Source organism: Aethalodelphis obliquidens, unplaced genomic scaffold, assembly GCF_003676395.1.
Source record: "Aethalodelphis obliquidens isolate GAN/ISIS:26980383/991018 unplaced genomic scaffold, ASM367639v1 scaffold72, whole genome shotgun sequence".
Classification (NCBI taxonomy): domain Eukaryota; kingdom Metazoa; phylum Chordata; class Mammalia; order Artiodactyla; family Delphinidae; genus Aethalodelphis; species Aethalodelphis obliquidens.
In genome coordinates this window covers 12,921,642-12,943,019 of record NW_020838016.1, presented here as the reverse complement: position 1 = coordinate 12,943,019, position 21,378 = coordinate 12,921,642, and the positions used below count along the sequence as shown (strand labels likewise).

The following is a 21,378-nucleotide window of genomic DNA, read 5'->3' as shown; positions in this document are numbered from 1 at the left end:
TCTCCTCCCCCTGTCTCGGGCCCACTCCCAAACTTAACTGCACGCTTCCGGGTTCCAGCCAGAAGCCCTGCGTGAGCCTCCACACGTAGCGGCAGACGGCTCCTTAAATAGGTCGGAGTTGAGCAAACAATCCCAGACGTGGGGCTGGGACAGGCGCGCAGGCAGGCGAGCGCAGGCAACCGCACGGTGCACTTAGCAGCGCGGCGGGTCAGCCGGCGGCCAATAGCCGGGGCGCGGCCCGCCCCGTCACCTCCCCCTCGGGGAGCCTATAAGTCGCCCGCGGCGCCGCAGGCGCCCGCCGCTCTGCGCCTTCCAGACCACCTGATTCCCGCCCCGCTCCACGCCGCTTGACCTGCCGGCTGCGGTTACCCTGCGCCCACTCTGCCCGGCCGCCTCCGCCCGCCTTCGTCGGCCCGGGGCGGATCAGGGGTCCCCACTCTCGCGAGAAGTGGGCCGCTGCAGGGTGTCAGGAGCGCCGGAGCCCGCGCGGGCCCTCGACGGGCCGAAGATGGGGCGGTGCGCGGTGCAGCCGCGGCTGCTGCTGCTGCTGCTGGCGCTCGTCCTCCAGCCCTGGGATCCCTGCCTGGGTGCAGACTCGGGGAAGTCCTCCAGCATCCCCACAGGTGAGCACTCCCGCGGGCCGCCCTGTCCCGCGAGGCTCGGCCGGATGGGCAGTTCATTCATCCACCGGTCCTTCGCGTGGGGTCGGCCGGGTGAGTTGGTGGAGGGGGGCGCCCGTCCCTCCGAGGTCCACAGAGGTGATTTGGTGGGAGCCTGTCCTTCCGCAGGACCACCGAGGTGAGTGGGGGTGGGCTGTCCATCCTCCTCAGAACCGCCCAGGTCTTCCCCAGAACTGCGCTCGGGCTGTGCTGATCCCCGGGGGAATGTGGGCGCATCCGCCCTCGTGGGCTCTCGGAGTTCTCCGTAACCCGAGAGCGCACGAAGTTTTCTTCAGCACGAGTTGGGGTTTCCTTTTGGTCTTGCAGGTCGGTGGGCACCAACACCTTTCCTGCAACTTTGCTTTCTCCTCCTTTGCTGGAGTTGGCATGATTTATCTGTTTTGGACGAAGCAGTACTCCCTCTGTGACCTAAACACTGGGCTAGTGTACTTTCTGATTGATGGTGACACATTCCTTCCAGCGCCCCAGGAAGTAGCTGGTAACACCTACCTCCTGCCAGAAACAACGCTCAAAACCGTGGTTGTTTTCAGTAAGGCTGCTTGGCTACCCAATACCTCCAGGAGGTAGCTTTCCTCTTTGGGGATTATGGAGGGGAAGCTGTCCACAGCTTTTCCGCTTAGCCACCCTGTTCGTAAGCCTGGTGCCCTTCCTTGTTTTCAGAAGCTGGAACTGCAGCAAATAGTCAAGTTCATGTAAAATAAAACTTTTTACATTTAGCAAGATTAAAGGGAGCCTCACCACATGTTTGTCGAAACATACTTTGCTGCCATTTGCTGCACATGCGATATCCTTCGAGTGTTCCACTTTTGTGCTCTAACTCTGTGTTCTCTGAGATTAGATCTTGCATTTAAATGTCCTTCTGCTGTACCACTTTTGTTTAAAAATTAAAATCATTCTGTCATTTTTTTTGGGGGGGGGAGAAAATAGGGCACTTTTCTTTTTGAACTTTACTTAAGCACAAGGACAGAAACTTCTATTTTAAGTTTACATCCAGAAGTTGACATTTGCTGTAGAACCCAGTCAAATCCATGTAAGCAATACTTTTGTTTTCATCTGAAACAAACCTTTCCTAGGGTTTGTTTCCTAGGGTTTGTTTCAGAAAACTTCAGTGGACTAAGTTGCCCATCTTTCTACATTCCTGCCAAACAGTACTTGCTTTGTTAGTTTGAGAAACTTCAGCATTTGGATAGATTTTTGTCAGTTACAGTATACTTTTCTTTCTCTCAGATATATGTGATGGCTTCAAATTGAGTTTCTCAACCCTTTGTGGTTTCTTTAAATTTGAACTGAATTTTTTTCATTATTTTAAAATTATCTTTTACTGTAACATCTAGAAAATAGACAAGAAAATGCCTTCAGCAAACCTGGAAAAGGAGACATTAAAAAAAAATTCCCAGAAAAATGACTTTCTTTGTTGAAACACCCAAGGAAACTTACTGGGAAATAAAATAACCTCTAAGGACTTTGCCACTTTTAGAGGGACCTCTTCAGCCTTTGTATATTTTATTTCACTTCATTATCAACACCCCTTATAGAAGACATCTCTTTGTGGCTGCGTTTAGGTTTACATTCAAAATTATCTTTCTTTCCTAATCTGACTTTTAAGTTTCATGGAGCTGGACAGTAAAGTTTTAATGGATTGTAACATCAGAGAAGGGAATTTCAGATATGAATGCTTTTCTCAGAAAATGACACGTAAAACCCACTGCTGACAACTGAGGACTGATTTTGGTGGTTGGGCATGGGGAATTCAGATATCATTTAAATGCAGAAAAATATTGATTTGTCATAGATGGAGCCAGCAGTAGTCAGTTTGATTATGAACTGTGTATAGGTAGATGTGATAAGCTATTAAATATAGATGGTACAGTGCTTGATAACATGGGGAGAATCATGGAATATGTTCCATTTTCTCTCTAAACTATTACAACTGAAAATTGCTAAATTGGAAACTTATCTATGTAAATATCAAGCAAACTTTAGAACTCTAAGTTGTTCCTTGCTTAATAGGAGGTCTTTAAGAAGAGTGCTTATCATCTCTAACCCGCTATTTTTGTCACCATGTCCCAGCTAAACATGAAGAAATAGATTAGACCAGGGTTTTGTGGCTGTATTTACATTTTGAGCTAGATAATTATTTATTGTGGGAGACTATCCAGTGCATTTTACGATGTTTAGCAGCATCCTTGGCCTCTACCCACTAGAAGCCAGGAGGACCCTCCTCCAGGAGTGAAAATGAAATATGTCTCAAAATTAAAAATGGCCATATGTCTCCTGAGGCCATATGTTTCCCAGGGTTGGAAATCACTGGATTAGACAAATCTATGTGTATTTGAGGCAATGTGGCGTTATAGTGTACTGGAATGATAATGGCTACTCTTTTTTCGAAACAAATATTTATAGTGATTTTTCCACTGTAGTAGGGAATGTGTTGTTTGAATCACATTACATTAATCAATTTTTGAAATATAGTTTTTCCTAGCTTTGATGCTGTGCATTAACCAGAGTTGAGAACACTGCTTTTTGTTTTCTTTGCTGAGAGTTCTACTGTGTACTGCATTCATTCCTTTTCGGTTGCCACTTTATTCTCAGCATGGAAAGACTCTAAATAAGAATTTGGTTAAAAACAATCATTTTCTCCTAGAATCATTTATAGGAATTTTGCCTTAAACTTTTATCTCCATGGGAGCTTTCGAGGCAAAACCCTCCTAACAAGCATCAACAAATCAAGTTCATACCCTGATTTATGTTTCCTACACTTTTTCCCTTCTCAATGAGAGAAGGTGTATTCCTGCCAAGAATTTGTAACTAAGTCTCCAGACCTAGATCAACATTTGGTGTGTTTTCTAAGGTACCTTGCCTATTCCATGATCTAAATTGGGCAGAAACCAAGTTTTGCACAAAAATGGAGGAAATGGTTTCAGATGTTTCTGTCAAGACCAGTATTTTTCAACCATGTTCATTTATAAACTCTTTAATTTACCCTGGCACATTCAAGGAGGAAAGGAAAGGTCTGTCCCTATCTGCTGATGCAAACTGACAATTTACGGGATGGAGAGGAAAAAACCAAGGTCCTGGAAAAACCTCGAGAAGAAGAGAGGGAGGCTTGTGCTTTGTGTACTTTGTGTGTCCTGGGCTCCAGCCACACAGAATGACCAGTCTCTGCCTTTTGTTCGTGTAAAAATAGACATACAAAACAATTCTAGAGAATGTGAGGACCAGAAATGAAAATTAAATTGAGATACCCTTCTCTACCCATCACATTGACTAAAGCATTAAAAAAATAAACTCTGATCATACCAACTGTTGTGAAGGTGAGAAGTCTCAGGAAGCACAACACCTTTGGAGAACAATTTAGTAATGTCTAGTGGAATTGAGAATCCGCATACCCTGCCATCCTAGATACACATATACAGGTCTCTCAAATTTCTACTTCTGTCTGTTCTCCTTGAAATTATATTCTTTGTTTATATCTAGCTCCTAAGAAATTCTTCTCCATCCTGCCTTTTGTTTGGCTCTCTTTCTAACTGCTTAATGCAGTTGGTTTATACGATCATGTCTGCTTTGTATGATAGATGTTCATGTTTAATAAATTATAAATTTTTTGGAGTAAAGGACTGAGTCTTATTCATTTTTGTGCCCCTCACAGTACCTTCCCTGTTCTTTTAACACAAAGAAGATTCTCAGTTTATGTTTGTTGAGTTTCTGGCCGCCTCGGAGAATTATGAAAAGTGGCATGCAGTCAATGAGATTTCTAGCTGCTCCTTTTCCTAGTGTTTTAACTAAGTTCACTGAGTTTCCTTTCTCTACCAGGGTACCCATGCACTACCATGATCAAGGAACTTACCCATGAAACATCAGGCAAGGCTTTGTTTCTGAACAAGTTGTTGGCAACTCTTTTTTTTTTTTTTTTCCCTTGGCTATGTTGGCTCTTCGTTTCTGCGTGAGGACTTTCTCTTGTCGTGGTGAGTGGGGGTTACTGTTCGCTGCGGTGCGCAGGCTTCTCATTGCAGTGGCTTCTCTTGTTGCAGAGCACGGGCTCCAGGTGCGTGGGCTTTAGTAGTTGCAGCGTGTGGGCTCAGTAGTTGTGACTCGCGGGCTCTAGAGCGCAGGCTCAGTAGTTGTGGTGCACGGCCTTAGTTGCTCCACGGCATGTGGGATCTTCCTGGTCTAGGGATCGAACCTGCGTCCCCTGCATTGGCAGGCATATTCTCAACCACTGCGCCACCAGGGAAGTCCAGTTGTTGGCAGTTCTTCTCCAGAAGTTATATTTTCTGCTCTACCTAGCTTTCTCAATATAAAATCATACCTTCAGAAATACTTTCACGTGGTTGGATACCATGATCCTTTTTTTATAGATGGTGAAATGGACATTTAGATGGTTTGTTACTTGAAGATCAGATAGCTGAAAGCAACACAAGAGGGACTTGTGCCCTTTCTTCAGGCCATGCTCTGTGTCTTCCCTGACCCCTTTATGCTTGACTTTCAGTACCGATGGGAAAGAAATAGAGACTGGGCATCAGAGATCTAAAGAAGCAAAAGGGCTGCTTTGCTAAAGAGCACTAATTTTGTAGGTTTATATAAATGGAGGGGAAAGGGATAGGCAGGGGCTGAAGGAAAGCTTGGCCCCTGGTCAGGGATGACAAGCTACAGCCCATGGGCCAAATCCGGCAGACTATAAACAGCTACCTGTTTTTGTACAGCCAGTGAGCTAATGATGAGTTTTACATTTTTAAATGACTGAAAACTATAAATATATATATATATGTCTCGTGACATATGAAAGTTATATGAAATCCAGTATTCAGGGTCCGTAAAGTTTTATTGGCTCACAACCACATTCGTTCGTTAACATATCATCTGTGGCTGCTTTGGTGCTACAAGGCAGAGTCGATTAGTTGTCACAGAGGCTATATGTCCTGCAAAGTCTAAATTATTTGCTCTCTGGCCCTGTACAGAAACCCTTTGCCGACTTTGGCCTTAGGAGATGGTATTCCCTCTTAAGCCATGTCTCCTGCAGATCTGCTGCTCTCTTGGAAGGAGACACATTCTGGACAGTAGCAGCTGGCTCTGGGCACTTGAGAGAGCTGTTTTTCATTTTAGCCTTTGCCAGTGATTCCTGTGGCATTTTGAATTCAAACATAGAGCTTCTCTGTTACATCTTTTTAAACCTGGTGCTTGATGCTAACTAGACATGTACTTTGGTGTAAATAGTGTGCTTAGGATAAAAAATGGATTTATATATACTACCAAATGTAAAGTAGATCGCTAGTGGGAAGCAGCCGCATAGCACAGGGAGATCAGCTCGGTGCTTTGTGACCACCTAGAGGGGTGGGATAGGGAGGGTGGGAGGGAGGGAGATGCAAGAGGGAAGAGATATGGGGACATATGTGTATGTATAACTGATTCACTTTGTTATAAAGCAGAAACTAACACACCATTGTAAAGCAATTATACTCCAATAAAGATGTTAAAAAACAAAAAGAATAAAACACCCTGGTGGCCGATTGTAAACGAGATGCATATTTCTTTTTCAGAGCTTGTGTGTGTTCTAGAAATTTGGTCTAGAAACTCGACTGTGAATCTGTGGCTTGATTCCTGGGAGGAAATGATGAGCACATTTATCAATGACTATTTTTATTCTTCTTCAACCTTGGCTGTAAAACTTAAGCTGAACTGAGAAATTGGTGCTTTTAAAATGACAGATCTTTTTCTTTTACATTTTACCCCTTTGCATTTGCTGCGATATGTTTGCCTCACTAAACTTAAATAACAACTCATTTTCAGAACTATTGAGATTTTAATTAGCCAAGAAATAGTTATCCAGAGTAGTAGAATTATAAACAGTGCATTATGATTTGTTGTCCTTATGCTACCTACTATCTTTTTAAAATTGAAATACACTTGATTTGCTACTTACTGTCTTGACGGCGTATTATGTTGCAACTTTGTTTGGTAATGGTGCTACTGAATTTATCACTACGCTATTAACTGTGTCACAAGAATGCTCCGTCAAAACATGCTGTTTATAATTAAAAAATACAGAAACTTTAAATACGTTTTAATGTTTCCCATTCAGGATAACTTTATTTAAAACAAAATTTAAAGAGTGAAGATATGTTATTTTTATACCCAGAGGAAAGATTTCCATTACATATTTTCTTTTGTGTGTTAAAAGAGGCACATCAACTTCTGTTAATGATTTTGATTTAGTTTTTAAATATAAATCTCTTTATTAAAAAAATAAAGTAATTCAGGTTAGTGCATTTACGTACTTAGTTACTAGATTGATTCATAAGTATTTTTCAGGCCTTGGTTGTATTAGTAGCATACTGTAGCAGTTATGGGAAAATAACAATCATTTTTTATTCCAATTGAAATGTGGGTATATCTCCCCCCTTAAATTTATTTCTTAAAAAAAGATGTGATTATATGAGAAAATGCTTGATTTGCTAGTGTGGACATATACTTCGTTTACTGTTTATATTCTGCTGTAAAAATTTTGGTTTAAAGTTTAGTTTGTATAGGGTTGGAATTGCATTTTATGTAGTTAGGGAGAAAACTTTGAATAGTGAGTAGACTATCTTTGCTTTATAATGAAAATCTTCATTAGAAATGGAAAAAAACACTTTAATTTCATACAATTGGAGGAACATGCTTGTTGCTATTAATATATTCTGTGAAATTTTTAATACAAAAAGAGTTTTTGAGGACATACAGCTAAAATGAGGGGGCTAAATGGTCAGGGAAAGTGCTTCTAAAAAACATGGTTGAGTTTCCAAAATGGGCTAGGGTTATAATTAAATCTCATTTGTTATATTGATTTTAACATTGCTTTTATTACTTTGGATGTATAAGACATCCTGGTGTTATTACATTAACTGATCATCTGCTCATTTACTTTAGGGTTACATACTAAAATTTTTAAAAGGAGTTCTATTTATTTTTCTAGTTACTGCTAATCTGTTTCAACATTTCTTCCAAAGAGAAAGAGAGAGGGGATTTTCCTCTGATTAAAATGCTGTGGTTCTGTTCTTCTAACGCTGTGGACATCACATGGTAAAGATTCTCATGGCAGGAAGGAACTTGCAAGCACATGTAATTTTTATCGCTCTCATCACCAGCCCTAGTCAGACCCAGACATTCAGAGGTACTGAGGAGACACTGAATATGCATCATGCCACCCAGCTTCACTGTCTGCAGGCACAGAAGCAAGTGGAAGAAGGACGTGAGGTCCAGGCAGTCTTGAATTCCTCATTCTTGGACACTGTCCAGGAAAAGCCCCAGAAACTCTGCATCTCAGTTCCAGTGACCACAGAGCCCCAACACAGAGCCAGTGTCCCATCAGCAAGGCTCTTTCATTGACTAGTCTGTTTCACTGGTTTGAAGCTACAACTTTTATTGGGCCTTAGGGTGCTAATTACTTTTAGGTGCTACACACCTGGCTAGGAAGGGAGCCAGTTACTTTTGGATTTTTAAAATTCATTCTCAAAACTGGTTCTTTAAATATTTGATCCTTTTCTTCCTGGGTCTAGCAGTATACTAACACGAGCAGCTTTTAGCATGCCAAACAACAACAACAACAACAACAAAGCAAATGTAGAATTAAAATTATTTTTTTTTGGAGGAAACTGGCTAACAGTTTGTAGGCAGATTAAAATGACCTCCCTAATTCAATTGCCTAGGGAAGTGTTACAGAGCCATCATGCAGAGGGCAAACTGGCTCTCTGATGGGATTTTCCAGTCATGCCCATGCCCGAGGCCCCTTGTCTTCCCAGGGCTCCTTGCTCTCCTGCGCTAACCTTGCAGACCTCTCTCCTGGCCTCCAGCTGGCATCACAACTGTGACCAGAGTGCCTTGGTCATCCAGAGCCTCTGAAATTCCTGTCGGCCACGTCTAGAGAGGGACAATTCTCCTTTTCTCCTTAGTTGAGTTTAAACAGGGGTGGAATTTTTTAAACAGTGACTTTACTGGGTAACCAAGGGCAAAACAAAACAAAACCCCAAACTGGAAAAGCACCAAAGCAAAGCAATGAACAGACTTACAAATTAGAGACTCAGAGTTCTTACTCTACTGTGACTTTACTTAAAGACCTGCCTACCTGCACATCCTCGGGGATTCATAGGTTCTGCGTCTGTGCGCAGCTTTTCTTTCTCCTCTCTTCCGTCCTGCTTCTCTTCACCAGCTTCTTTTACACAGACAGCTCTTTCTTCTCCAGCATTGGAGTCCATGAAGTTCATAGATAGATAAGTGTTACTAGGTTGTGAAATAATAAAAAATATGTTTATTTTGATCTCAACAGCCGCCCCCCTCGCCCCATTCCTGCTAATATTTGGCCTTTGAGCCTTGCTCCTGACACAGAGCTCCTAAAACCCTTGTAATTTCCTGAGTGATAGGAGTGTCTGACGCAGAGCTCCTCTATCCCTTGGAATTTCCTAGGTGATAGGAGCATCTTTTGTTCTAATGAGACAACTCTTGGTGGGCTCTTGGACGGAGTCTGGTCACTAGAAAGACCAAGCCGTGATTAGAAACTTGGAGCTTTCAGCCCTACCCCCGTATTCCACGGAGGGAGAGGGATTTGAAACTAAGTTAATAATCGACCACGCCTATGTGATGAAGCCTCTACAGAGATCCCTAAAGTTCAGGTTTTGGAGAGCTTCTGAGTCTTGGAATGCATCTACAAGCCAGGAAGGTAGTACACCCCAGCTCCAGAGGGGACAGAAACTCCTGCCCTGGGGACCCTTCTAGACCTTGACCTATGTATCTCTTCATCTTGCTGTTCATTTGTATCCTTTAAAATATTTTTGTAATAAATTGGCAATAGTAAGTCAGCTGTTTTCCTTGGTTCTGTCGGCCACTCTAGAAAATTATTGAACCTGAGAAGGGGGGGTCTTGGGAACTTCTGATTTGTAGCCAAGTCACACAGAAGTTGTGGGTAACCTGGGGACCTACTGCTTGCGATGGGCATCTGAAGTGGGGGCAGCCTTATGGGACTGAGCCCTTAACCTGTCGGGTCTGTGGTAATTCTGGTTAAATTGAACTGAATTGCAGAACACCCAGCTGATGTGGGAGAAAGGGTCTGTGTGGGGAAAAAACCCACACATGGGTGTCAGAAGTATTGTGTGTGTATATAGTAGAGGAGAACACCATAGTGTTTTCTCTAGACATCGGTGGACGAGATATTTTTATAGTTTCGTAGGGACCTATCAGCCTAACCCTAGTCATTTATTTTCTTCAGTGGGTAAGTTTTTAATGCATTTTTGCTCACAGCTCTTCTGATAGTGCTTTTTTCTTGGTTTTGAGTAGTAATTTACATTGGCTTATATGAACCTACACTCTTCAATAAATCTACACTTACTTAAATAACTTTAAAAATTCTCCCAGAATACACTTTTTCTAGAGGTAATTAGCAGTTTTGTAACTTCTTAGATACAAATGCACGCTAAGAACAATTCCTACTGTGTAATATTCTGAAGTGTCACAATTAATATTTCAAAATTTAATTCTATGAGTATTTATTGAATGGCTAGTCTGTGTTCCAAGTTGCCTTATGTGGAGGAAAAAGAGAAAAAACATGACAACCCAAAAATGTGTTAGGCTCAGTTCCTGTTCCACATTGAAATTCTAAGATTCTTACATAGAAAATAGTGCATATATAAAACTGAACAAATCGAAAGAGCACTTATGATGAAGCCTGGCCTGTGGGGAAGACGATAGACATCTGGGCGTCGGGAAACTTACATCTAAGTTTTAACCCTTCCACTCACTAACCTTGAGTCAATTACCTTGCCTCACCCGACTTCTTTGTAATTTATGATCTCTCTAGCTCTGTTATGTGATGTTCCTTGAATTCTAAATGTCAGGATGTGTAGTGGAGACAAAGTGCTGCAGGAATCAGAAATGAGGTCTCAAGGAAATTTACTACTGATGATTTTGTTAGGCCAAAGAAAGCATAGATACAAAGTTGTTTTGTATTTTAATATTCTAGTTATTCTATCAGAAGCTGGACTTAGGCTTTGATTTTTTTTTTTCCTAATTAACTTTTGGTTTAGAGGTAAGAAAATAGGGCCAAGAATAATTAAATTTACATTTAAAAATATTTCAAGTGTTTTAATGTGAGAGGAGAAAACAATCTGGTGTTTATATGAAGCTATTTTCCATCTCCTGAGAGGAATCATATACTCTTCAGTACATTTAAATATTGTAAGGTTTTTTTTTGTAAGCTGTTTTTAAAAATAACTGTATATTCCTCTGTTTCCACCCTGTTTAAGGCCTGTTGGTTAACAAAAATGATGCTGATAACTCTTTCGAAGTTAAAGAATTTTTTTAATGAAATGTGCTGTTTAAAAATTGGAAGCCCTCCTCCAGATTGTTCTGAAACACTTATCAAATCACCCAGATCTACTCTTTAGAGTCATTAAATATTTGTAAAATATGATTGCATTTAGTAAACTAGAAACATGGTAAAGAAAAAGAAAATCAGCTCATGGGAGAAAAGTGTTTGTGTGCATTGTGTGTGTGTATGCATAGTGTTTGCTACCCACAGAGATAACTGTTAAGCCTTGAGAGTGGAGTAGAAATTTGGGATGCCTTTCGATCTGGACTTTTCTTGGATATATTTTTCATTCATTGTCACAGTAACATTTATTCTGCATGTGTTTGCACCCCTGGAGTGAAACATATCTAGTAAATGGTATAGTCTTAGACCCAGGCCTTGGAAGAGGTGGTGGTGCTTTTCTCTTCGGACTATTTTTCCTACTGCTGCAGATGGATTTTATGTAAATTGAAGGAAGCGGTTCAAAGAAAACAATGGGATGGGAAAGAGGGTGGCTTAGTTTTGAAAACATACAGTTGTTAACTTTTTCCAGTATAAGATTACAAAGAAATCACAGAACCATTTAGTCTGGGTGTTGTTTTTGGAGATTAACTGTGATTTATTGAATAAGCAAGTAAACATTAGCAGATGTTTCTCCTGTAGCGTCGGTAAGGTTGAAGAAAAATCTGTTTCAATAAAATAATTACTTTTGTATTACTATAAAATAGTTGATACGTTTATGTCCCTCAAGTGTAAGCATGGGTTGTTTTCATAGGGTATATAATCCTAAATAGTCAAGCTCCTCTTCTCCATAGCAAGTCGCTGAATGGCTCTGTTACACGAGTGACAGCAGCATCACGGGTTGCAGTTACAGCGGGTTACAGTTTATGGCAGAGTGGGATTTTTTTAGGTTGAGGTAAGAGATAAACTAAGAAGCTTATTTTAAATCGTACACGTAAACTTAAGAAATGTCCACACTTGACAGTTCTAGCTCCTTTTCTAAAACTGGATTTAAATTCTTCGTTGATGTAAGGTATGACTTTTTCTTAATAAGTGTCAGAATAGCCCACATTTGAATGAGTTTAAAGCATATCTGAATTGTAGAAGATTCTTTTGAAAAACGAGTCTTACTCAGTGTGAAGAGGTGATGGGAGGTAGAGGTGAAGTGGAGGAGAGGAGCTGAAATTGCTTGCAAGCCTGTTAGAAAATTATACAATATGTGATTCGAATGGGTTCAGGCAATTAATTCAGAAATACCTGAAAGTGCCACTGCCTCAAATGCTGGCAGAGAGCAAGTTTGCTTATGTAAAACTAGACACTCCCTAAGCAGAAATTTGGTTTGAATAGTTTCACATGAGGAATTTCTTTCCCTGGTTTGTGCTAACTGATAGTGTAGCATTTTGTTTTAACCATAATAAACTGTACGTCCCAGCCATTCTTGCCATGCAGTGACTCCCAGGCTGCAGGCCCGGGTGCATGGATCCTGGTGGGACATGCACGCTGAGACAGTATGCAGTACTGGATTTGCTTTTCGTTTGGTTATGGGGAATTAGCCGGTTGCTGTGGTAATCAGCAGAGGTTCAGAAACCTAGACACTGTGACTCTATGATGCCAACCATGGATGTGTTCCATGGTGGAAGAGGTCACGTCACATTTCTTGGTGTTTCTGATAAATTAAGGTGCAAGTCCGTTGTGCTTTGAATTATCTGGAAAGCTGTATTGTTCCTGCTTTCATCCTGAATACATTATTAAGAATTTGAGCAAGATGCTACTTTGCTCTTGACACATTAGGGCAACTGCAAAGGCAGTACAGAAGGGGATGCTTGCTTTCTAGATATAGCCAGAGAGGGTTCACCATACAGGAAGGGGGCTAGACCCCTCTAAGTGCGAATTAAAGGTATGTATTGTATGAGCTTGCCTGTCTTACTGTGATACATGATTTATTTTAAGGCCAGATGTTCATAAACTGCTTGTGTGCTAATTATGAAAGATGCCCCGTGGAAGACAGTATAGGATAATGCTAAGGAGATGGGATTATGGAATCAGACAGCCTGCATTTAAATCCCATCTCTGCCACTTATTTGCTGATTGTCCTGGGAACAAGTTAGTTAACCTCTTTGAATCATAGTTTCTTTATAACAGTAATTGCCTCCTGGGTTTGACTTGAGGATTAAATATGATAATGCCAGTAAAAGGCTTAGCACAGAGTCTGCAAACGGAAATTGCTCAATAAGTGCTACTAACTAAATTTGTCATTTAGTTAGAGTATAATTTTAAAGAGTAGAATTCCAGTTAGCATTATTCTAAAGTGGAGCATATAAGGTATGGAATTAATTCTTGTGTTCTGATTGATAATGGAGAGGAAAGTGTGGGCTGTCAATGAATTCTAGAAAATAAGTTTTGACAAGTTAAGATATAAAGACAACTTTTTCCAGGGGAACCCAAAGGAAATAATAAGTTTAGTAGTGCAGCCTCTTCGGTGATGCTCTTTGATTGCTTATTCGAATTCAAAATTTTGAAGTCACTTTTCCTCATTCCTCTTATTTACTCTTAATATTCAGATATGTTGAGTTTTACCCATTATTTTTTCTCTCTCCCTGTTTTTTGTTTCATCTATAGTGGAAAGCATATATATATATATATATATGATTACATACCACAAACAGATAAGGCCTGTCTTTTTTTAAACATAGTCTTAAGACTGTTATCACACTCAATAGTAATTCCTTCATATCATCTAATACTTATTCAAGTTCACTTTTGCCCCCTGTTCTCAAAACTGACTTTTAACAGTTACTTTATTTGATCAAGATCCATCAGTTTCTCCTAAACACCCCTTCAAGCTGTCATCACCGTAGTCTACGCTACTGATCTCTGGCAGCTTGAGGGTCAAATTCAGCCTGCTTATTGTTTTTCAGAAAACTTGAACTAAGTCCTGTGTTGTTTTTTTTTTTTTTTTGCAGTACGCGGGCCTCTCACCGCTGTGGCCTCTCCTGTTGTGGAGCACAGGCTCCGAACACGTAGGCTCAGCGGCCATGGCTCACAGGCCCGCCGCTCCGCGGCGTGTGTGATCTTCCCGGACTAGGGCACGAACCCGTGTCCCCTGCATCGGCAGGCGGGCTCTCAACCACTGCGCCACCAGGGAAAGCCCCTGTGTTCTTAAAATTAGGAAAATTTACTGAAGAGTCTGGAATTTATTTCTCTTGGGGTGGGGTGGGGTGGGGAGGAGGCCTGGAGACCCTGGATTTGCCCTCCCACGTGGCAGCCACAGCTGGCTGTTGCTGAGTGGTGTTCCCCCTGTAGGTGGTACTTGTGTACTCCTGTTCGCCATACTCTCCCCGCACCGCCCCACCTCTTCACTGTTTATTGTGTGTTACAACTCCTGGTCTGGGCACACATCACAGAATAAGACAGTTATACTTGCTTCTTAAATTGTTAAATTATCTTGCCTCATCTTTCCATACTAATGTTTCTCGAGTCTAGTGGCTTTTAACTGGGAGTGGTTTTTTGCCCTCCATGGCATGTTTGGTAACATCTGGAGACCTTTTTGATTGTCGTGAGTGGTGGGTGCTCCTGGCATTCTATGGGTAGAGACCAGGGATGCTGCTAAAACATCTGACAATGCACAGCACAAGAATTATTTGGTCCCAAACGTCAGTAGAGCTAAGATTGAGAAACTCTGCTCTTGTCTGATGGCACATTTCCAATTTCACTGCCCTGTTTAGAAACTTTCTGTGCCTTCCCTATTTTCAAATGTATTTATCACTGTTTCCCAATTTTCACTTGCTAATGCATACTGGACTCCTTATCCAGCCAAGATACCACAATTTTATCTTTTTTTTAGTAATATCTGTTTTTCCAGTTTCTTCTCACTGTCAAAATCCTACTTAACATTTTTTTAAAAAAAAATTTAATTTTTTGGTCTCGCCGCGTGGCATGCAGGATCTTAGTTCCCCAACCAGGGATTGAGCCCGTGCTCCCTACAGTGGAAGCATGAAGTCTTAACCACTGGACCACTGGGGAGGTCCCCCCTACTTAACATTTTTAAGTCCTCTGTTTTGCCCGTTCATGAAACTGTTTTTTTTATGACACTTTTCCACATTATTCTCTAAAAATCATCTTATTAGAACTGGAAACTTTCTTAAAGATGATCTTTAAACTTTCTTAAAGATGATCTTTCCCTCAATACTGTTTCTGCTTCTCCAAACCAAGAAACTGCATCTGGAGGTATTACATGGTATATGCAAGGTATCTCCTAGTTCTTTGTTTTTCCCCTCCATGCTGGACTCCTGCAACATTATTTGCTAGCTTATAATCTGTTACTTAATTAGGGATTTAGTATGTTATTTTCAGACTTTTCATGTGAATTAACTTCATATTCTCTGCTGGATTTTAAACCGCAATAGGACAGAGACAGTATCTCTTACTGTTGGTACCAAGTCTGTGATTTGCCGTGCCTCAGACCTTTCTTTGCCTGTAGGCCCTACAGAGGGGTAGTCAGATAACCCATGTCACCCCAGTCACAACTAACAAGGTGAGTGGGCACCTGTGTTTCTCCATTCCATTCAGGAAAGAGAGACCATTCTAGATATCTTGAGCAGAAGGGGATTATTTAACAAAAGTAATTATGGGTTTATGAAATTGTTGGAAAGGCTGGAAGAGGAGGCTTTAGGCTGAGCCTCCAGCATTGATTCCTAGAACAGCGGAGAGAGCTAACCAGGCTCGGAGGTTACGACCTCAGTCCCAACTGGGGGGAATCAGGAGGCCTCCATTAGAACTACAGCCACACGAGTATATGATGCTGTAAATGTAATTCCGGGATCAGGAAGCTTTCTCCATTGACTTCTTCTGCACCGGAAGCTGGTGACTGGACTCTAGAAAGCAGAATTCAACCACTGCCTCTGCTGCATATCTGTCTGTGTGTCTCCCTCCTGCCCTCCATCCCTCCCTCCACAAAGTGGAAGACTGGAACACTGAGGTGCCTTCCTGACCGTATTTACCAATGGAATCGGCCAGCAGTGTGGGAAGACCACCTGTCTTCCAAATTTCATAGGAATGCATCTGAAAAGGAGGGGCATGATTTTCATCGAGAAGCTTAGCTCCAAAGGAGTTGGGGAAATGTAGCTTTAATATTTATTTTTCCCATGACTTTCTTCAGTAATTGTTCTCCTTGCAGCTTGATAAATCATTCAATAATTTTGGACATTTATAAGTCTTTTTGACAGTAGGAATGCAAGTATGGGCTCAGCATTACGTGAAACACGTGCTCTGAATGTTAACATGGACTCTGTTATAAAGTTTAAAGATTATTGAATACTTGCCCAAATTTCAACAATTACTGAAGACAGTCATGGAAAAATGAAATAAAACCATAAAATAGAGGAATTTACCTCGCCTTGCCCTCCAGTATGTAGTGCAGCTTATCTCTAATTACCATTTTGTAGTGTTTGTTTGACTTTCAGCTATTTTTTTTCTTTTTTTTTTCAGCTATTTTAAAATTTTATTTTCTAGTCCTTTCATCTTATACAACACCCTATTAATTTCAGTAAGTACTTAGCTGGCTAAAGCGACTTTTCTGAGATGAAATGACTGGGGCTTACCCAAGGCTTCTGGAATTTGAGAAGGTCAAGAGATAATGGAAAAATTCTGGCTCATTTAGGAAGGAAGGATTTTATTTGACTCCACTTCTTAAGTATTCATGGAAGCAAAAGTACAAAACAAAACAAAACTCAAAACCTTTGTGGATCACCATAACTACACTTCATAATTATACATTTATTTTTAGTGATTTTTATTTGAAAGCTTGGTTTTCAGGTAACACTTTTTTTACCTTTGTAGTTTCTCTGCTCATAGCAGAAACTATAAATAAGCTTGTGGCTGAAACTTCTGCTGAGCAAATCTACAGAAGATTATCTTGCATTAGACTTTGAATGTTGGTTTTCCTTAAAATTTCTTAGAGTTGGGACATGCAAATGTGTTTCATTTTATTTGACTTTTCTAGGTTCTTCCCAACTACACATTTATTTATTTTTAAATTACATTTGTTTTGCTTATTGTTTGTGATAATTCCAGGTGATAAATACATGCACCTCAATGTTAAAATGAATAAGCAGACAGAACTATTTTGGAAATGGATGGATTTGGTTAATAATTACCTATATAGGTTTAATATGCTGCCATGGGAATTTTAGCTTTTTGGTTTTGTGTGTGTGTGTGTTTAAATGAAACACCTCCAAAATTTTCACTTTTGTTTTGATGAAGATAAAAATAAACCTTTGGTGAATCTGGATTTATTTTGATGACATGTGCCCAATACTGTAACATGTGCCCAGTATGCAGTCAGTTTAACCTTCTCTCATAATGTTTTTATCTATAAATCATTCTGAAAGCTTTAGTAAGAAATGACAGATCTTTTGTAAGAAATGGTGAAACACCAGTAGGAATCCCTAAGAACTAGGATATAACAAACTTCATGAAAATGGTATAACTTCACTTAAAAGTTTGCATTTTTGGTTACAATGAAAATAAGTGCTTATAACTGAAAATAAAGACACTTAAGGAGATTAAATTTGTTCTTGATCTCACTATCATTAGTAAACAATGTAAAATATTGTGATAGTATTTTTTTCCTGTTCATATGTCCTCATATATTTTCTTTATAAAATCAGGATACATACACATATTGACAAACATAAAGAGCTAATTTTTTATTCTATGTTATTCACAAAACACTATATTCTAAGTATTTTCCCATGGCTTTGAATAATCTTCAAGTCATGAATTTTAAGTAACATTTTGGTAACTGTCATGAGATTATACCATAATTTTTAGAGCCACTATCCTGTTATTAGGTACATAACAATATTCAATATGTAACAATATTGGATATATAGTTTGCAATTTTGTGCTAACAGAAGTAATATTGTAGGGATGTTCTCAAAAATGAGTTTTGGTTTCTGTTTTTACAGGATAGGTCCAAGAAACAAGACACTGAAATCAAAGGATATGAACTCTTATATCTCTCTTATATATCCTTGAGTCACTTTTCAGAAGGTTGTACGGATTGGCATCTCCCCTAACGGTACCAGATGGTCTGCAGTATGAAATTCTCAGCAGCATTACTTTTTAAAGAATCTCTTCTAATTTTTAGGGAAAAATAAGTTTTGCTTCTCTTTATCCTCCTTTTTAAATTTCTTAAATTTATGGTGACTTATTTCTTTCCTTGCCAAACTAGAAGCTTTCATTCATTATTTTAGTCACTGCTGTTTCTTCTATGAGCCGCATATTCATATCAACGGAGTGTACATCTTAGTGGAACGAGAAGGGACAATAAATAGATGTATCTAGTGGATTCAAGTACTAAGAAGAAAAGTAAAATGAGATTAGGGGCAAGAATGCTGAGGTCAGAAATGCCATTTTAGGTGCTGCTTTCAGGGAAGACTTTTCATACTGGTTACATTTGAGCACGGACCTGATGGGAGGGGATTTTGCTAGGAGAAGAGCGAGACTTACAGGCAGCAGGGATCACAAGGGCAAATGCCTTGAGTGTAGAATGTGCTTGATGTGTTCCTGGAACAGCACATTTTCCCACGTGCCTGCAGTGCGACAGGAAGGGGCTGGTGCTCCAAGAGGAGATCAGAATGATAGGACCAGATTGCTTAGGGACTTGGGGACTATGGTGTGGAGTTTGGATTTTATGGAGAACAAGAAGGAAACTGTTGAACTATTTTGAGTCAAAAAGACACAAGATCTGTGTGAATTAGAATAAGTTACCACCTGTGAATGGAGTGGGGCTGGATTTCAGCCCCATCTCCCCTTTGACTTCTCTGTTGGGTGGCTGGGTGCAGTGCAACTGCACAGCTGTACACTGCGGCCCTCAAGGGACAGAATTGTAGATGTGTTGTCTTGGTTGGTGGCCATGTAGAGAAGATTGAAGTGGGCATGGGTGAATGAGGGGAGATCCCTTAGGAGGCCATTTCATTGTCCAGGGAGGAGATGATGGTGCCCAGTCCCAGAGGCTGGTCACAGAAAAGGTGGGTATGTGAGGCTGGATTCTCTCCCGCTGGTAGAACTTGCAGATTGATTGATTGGATGGGGAATGTGAGAGGAACAGAGGAGTTAACACTTTACATGTTAAAAGTTTAAATTTGGGAATTCCCTGGTAGTCCAGTGGTTAAGACTACTCACTTCCACTGCAGGGGGCATGGGTTCGATCCCTGGTCGGGGAGCTAAGATCCCTTCAAGCTGCGCGGCACGGCCAAAAAGAAAAAAAAAAAGTTTAAATTTGCTGAAGCCTGCATCAATTAGGAATAACTCTACCAGCCATGCTTTATATTCTCCCTCTTGGATTAAAACTTCCTTGTGAAGGATTTTGGTGACTATTTTAGAGTTATCTTAATAATCACTGTTATTAAATTTATAGTCTTTTTTGTGCCTCTGCTGTTGGTACCGAGGTGTTTATTCAGTAGAGTGTGAGTGCTGAGAAACAGGCCACCACAACAGAGACTTTGCAAGGGAAGAGTCCGAATGTTAAGCTCTAGGAAGAAGGCCAAAACAGCTGCTGTGATTCACTGAGCTGTGAGTTTGGAAACCAGCACTCTGCAAAACGGTCAAGTGCTGAAAAATTACAGAGCAGCTTGAAGCAGAATTTTAAGTTTACAGGAATTGTCATGTAACCAAAGCAAGTAAGATGGGAACAAATAGTGTGGGGGGAATGTAGCTTCATGACTATAGGCTTAATACTGCTGCAGTGCACCCCCGAGTCAGCTGTGGTTTGTACCAAGGCATCGGTGCATTTGATTTGGCAGGAGAGCAGAATGTGTTGACCATGGCCTTCTCTTATACTTTGATGCAGTCTATTAACCAAAAAGCTTTATTGTGAATTTAGTGTTTGTTGTTATTTTTTTATGCTTAAATTATGTTTAAAGACAAGCACTGGGAGATATATGTGACCGGAAAGTCCTCCCCTCTCCCTCTGCTGTCCTTTTAGTTCGGTGGGAAAATTAATCTTGTGAGATGAGAGGTTTGGGTTTTGTTGGCTTTTCACTGATTATACTTTGCATAAAAATGCAGCTACCCTGTACTTGGAAAAATGGTCCCTAGAGATTCTGATATGTGCCACTCTTAGTTTTCAGAAGCAGATGGAGGAAGAAACACAGGAAAAAGAGACTGAAAATGAATAGGCAAAGGGAGGATACTTAGGTTGCTTCCACGTCCTGGCTATTGTACATAGAGCTGCAGTGAACATCGTGGCACATGACTCTTTTTGAATTATGGTTTTCTCAGGGTATATGCCCAGTACTGGGATTGCTGGGTCGTATGGTAGTTCTATTTGTAGTTTTTTAAGGAACCTCCATACTGTTCTCCATAGTGGCTGTATCAATTTGCATTCCCACCAACAGTGCAAGAGTGTTCCCTTTTCTCCATACCCTCTCCAGCATTTATTGTTTCTAGATTTTTTGATGATGGCCATTCTGACCGGTGTGAGATGATAACTCATTGTAGTTTTGATTTGCATTTCTCTAATGATTAGTGATGTTGAGCATTCTTTCATGTGTTTGTTGGCAATCTGTATATCTTTGGAGAAATGTCTCTTTAGGTCTTCTGCCCATTTTTGGATTGGGTTGTTTGTTTTTTTGTTATCGAGCTGCATGAGCTGCTTGTAAATTTTGGAGATTAATCCTTTGTCAGTTGCTTCATTTGCAAATATTTTCTCCCATTCTGAGGGTTGTCTTTTGGTCTTGTTCATGGTTTCCTTTGCTATGCAAAAGCTTTTAAGTTTCATTAGGTCCCATTTGTTTATTTTTGTTTTTATTTACATTTCTCTAGGAGGTGGGTCAAATGAATGGGTAAAGAAGATGTGGTACGTATATACAATGGAGTATTACTCAGCCATGAAAAGAAACGAAATTGAGTTATTTATAGTGAGGTGGATGGACCTAGAGTCTGTCATACAGAGTGAAGTAAGTCAGAAAGAGAAAAACAAATACCGTATGCTAACACATATATATGGAATCTAAGAAAAAAAAAAAAGGTCATGAAGAACCTAGGGATAAGCTGGGAATAAAGACACAGACCTACTAGAGAATGGACTTGAGGACACGGGGAGGGGGAAGGGTAAGCTGTGACAAAGTGAGAGAGTGGCATGGACATATATACACTACTAAACGTAAAATACATAGCTAGTGGGAAGCAGCCGCATAGCACAGGGAGATCAGCTCGGTGGTTTGTGACCATCTAGAGGGGTGGGGTAGGGAGGGTGGGAGGGAGGCTCAAGAGGGAGAGGATGTGGCGATATATGTATACATAGAGCTGATTCACTTTGTTGTACAACAGAAACTAACACAGCATTGTGAAGCAATTGTACTCCATTAAAGATGTTAA

General features: G+C 40.5%; 1 protein-coding gene across 3 annotated transcripts in view; it reads left to right on the top strand.

Moving 5' to 3' along the window:
• Positions 1-205: 205 nt before the first annotated feature.
• PLOD2 (procollagen-lysine,2-oxoglutarate 5-dioxygenase 2) overlaps positions 206-21,378 on the top strand; it is a 107,389-nt gene continuing 86,216 nt past the window's right edge. The window contains exon 1 of one of the 3 annotated variants that reach the window (XM_027091631.1): positions 206-623. In XM_027091631.1, coding sequence (XP_026947432.1) covers positions 509-623 — 115 coding nt within the window. In that variant the 5' untranslated portion in view covers positions 206-508. The remainder of the gene's footprint in view (positions 624-21,378) is intronic. The other 2 variants (XM_027091630.1, XM_027091633.1) reach the window with 2 other exon arrangements.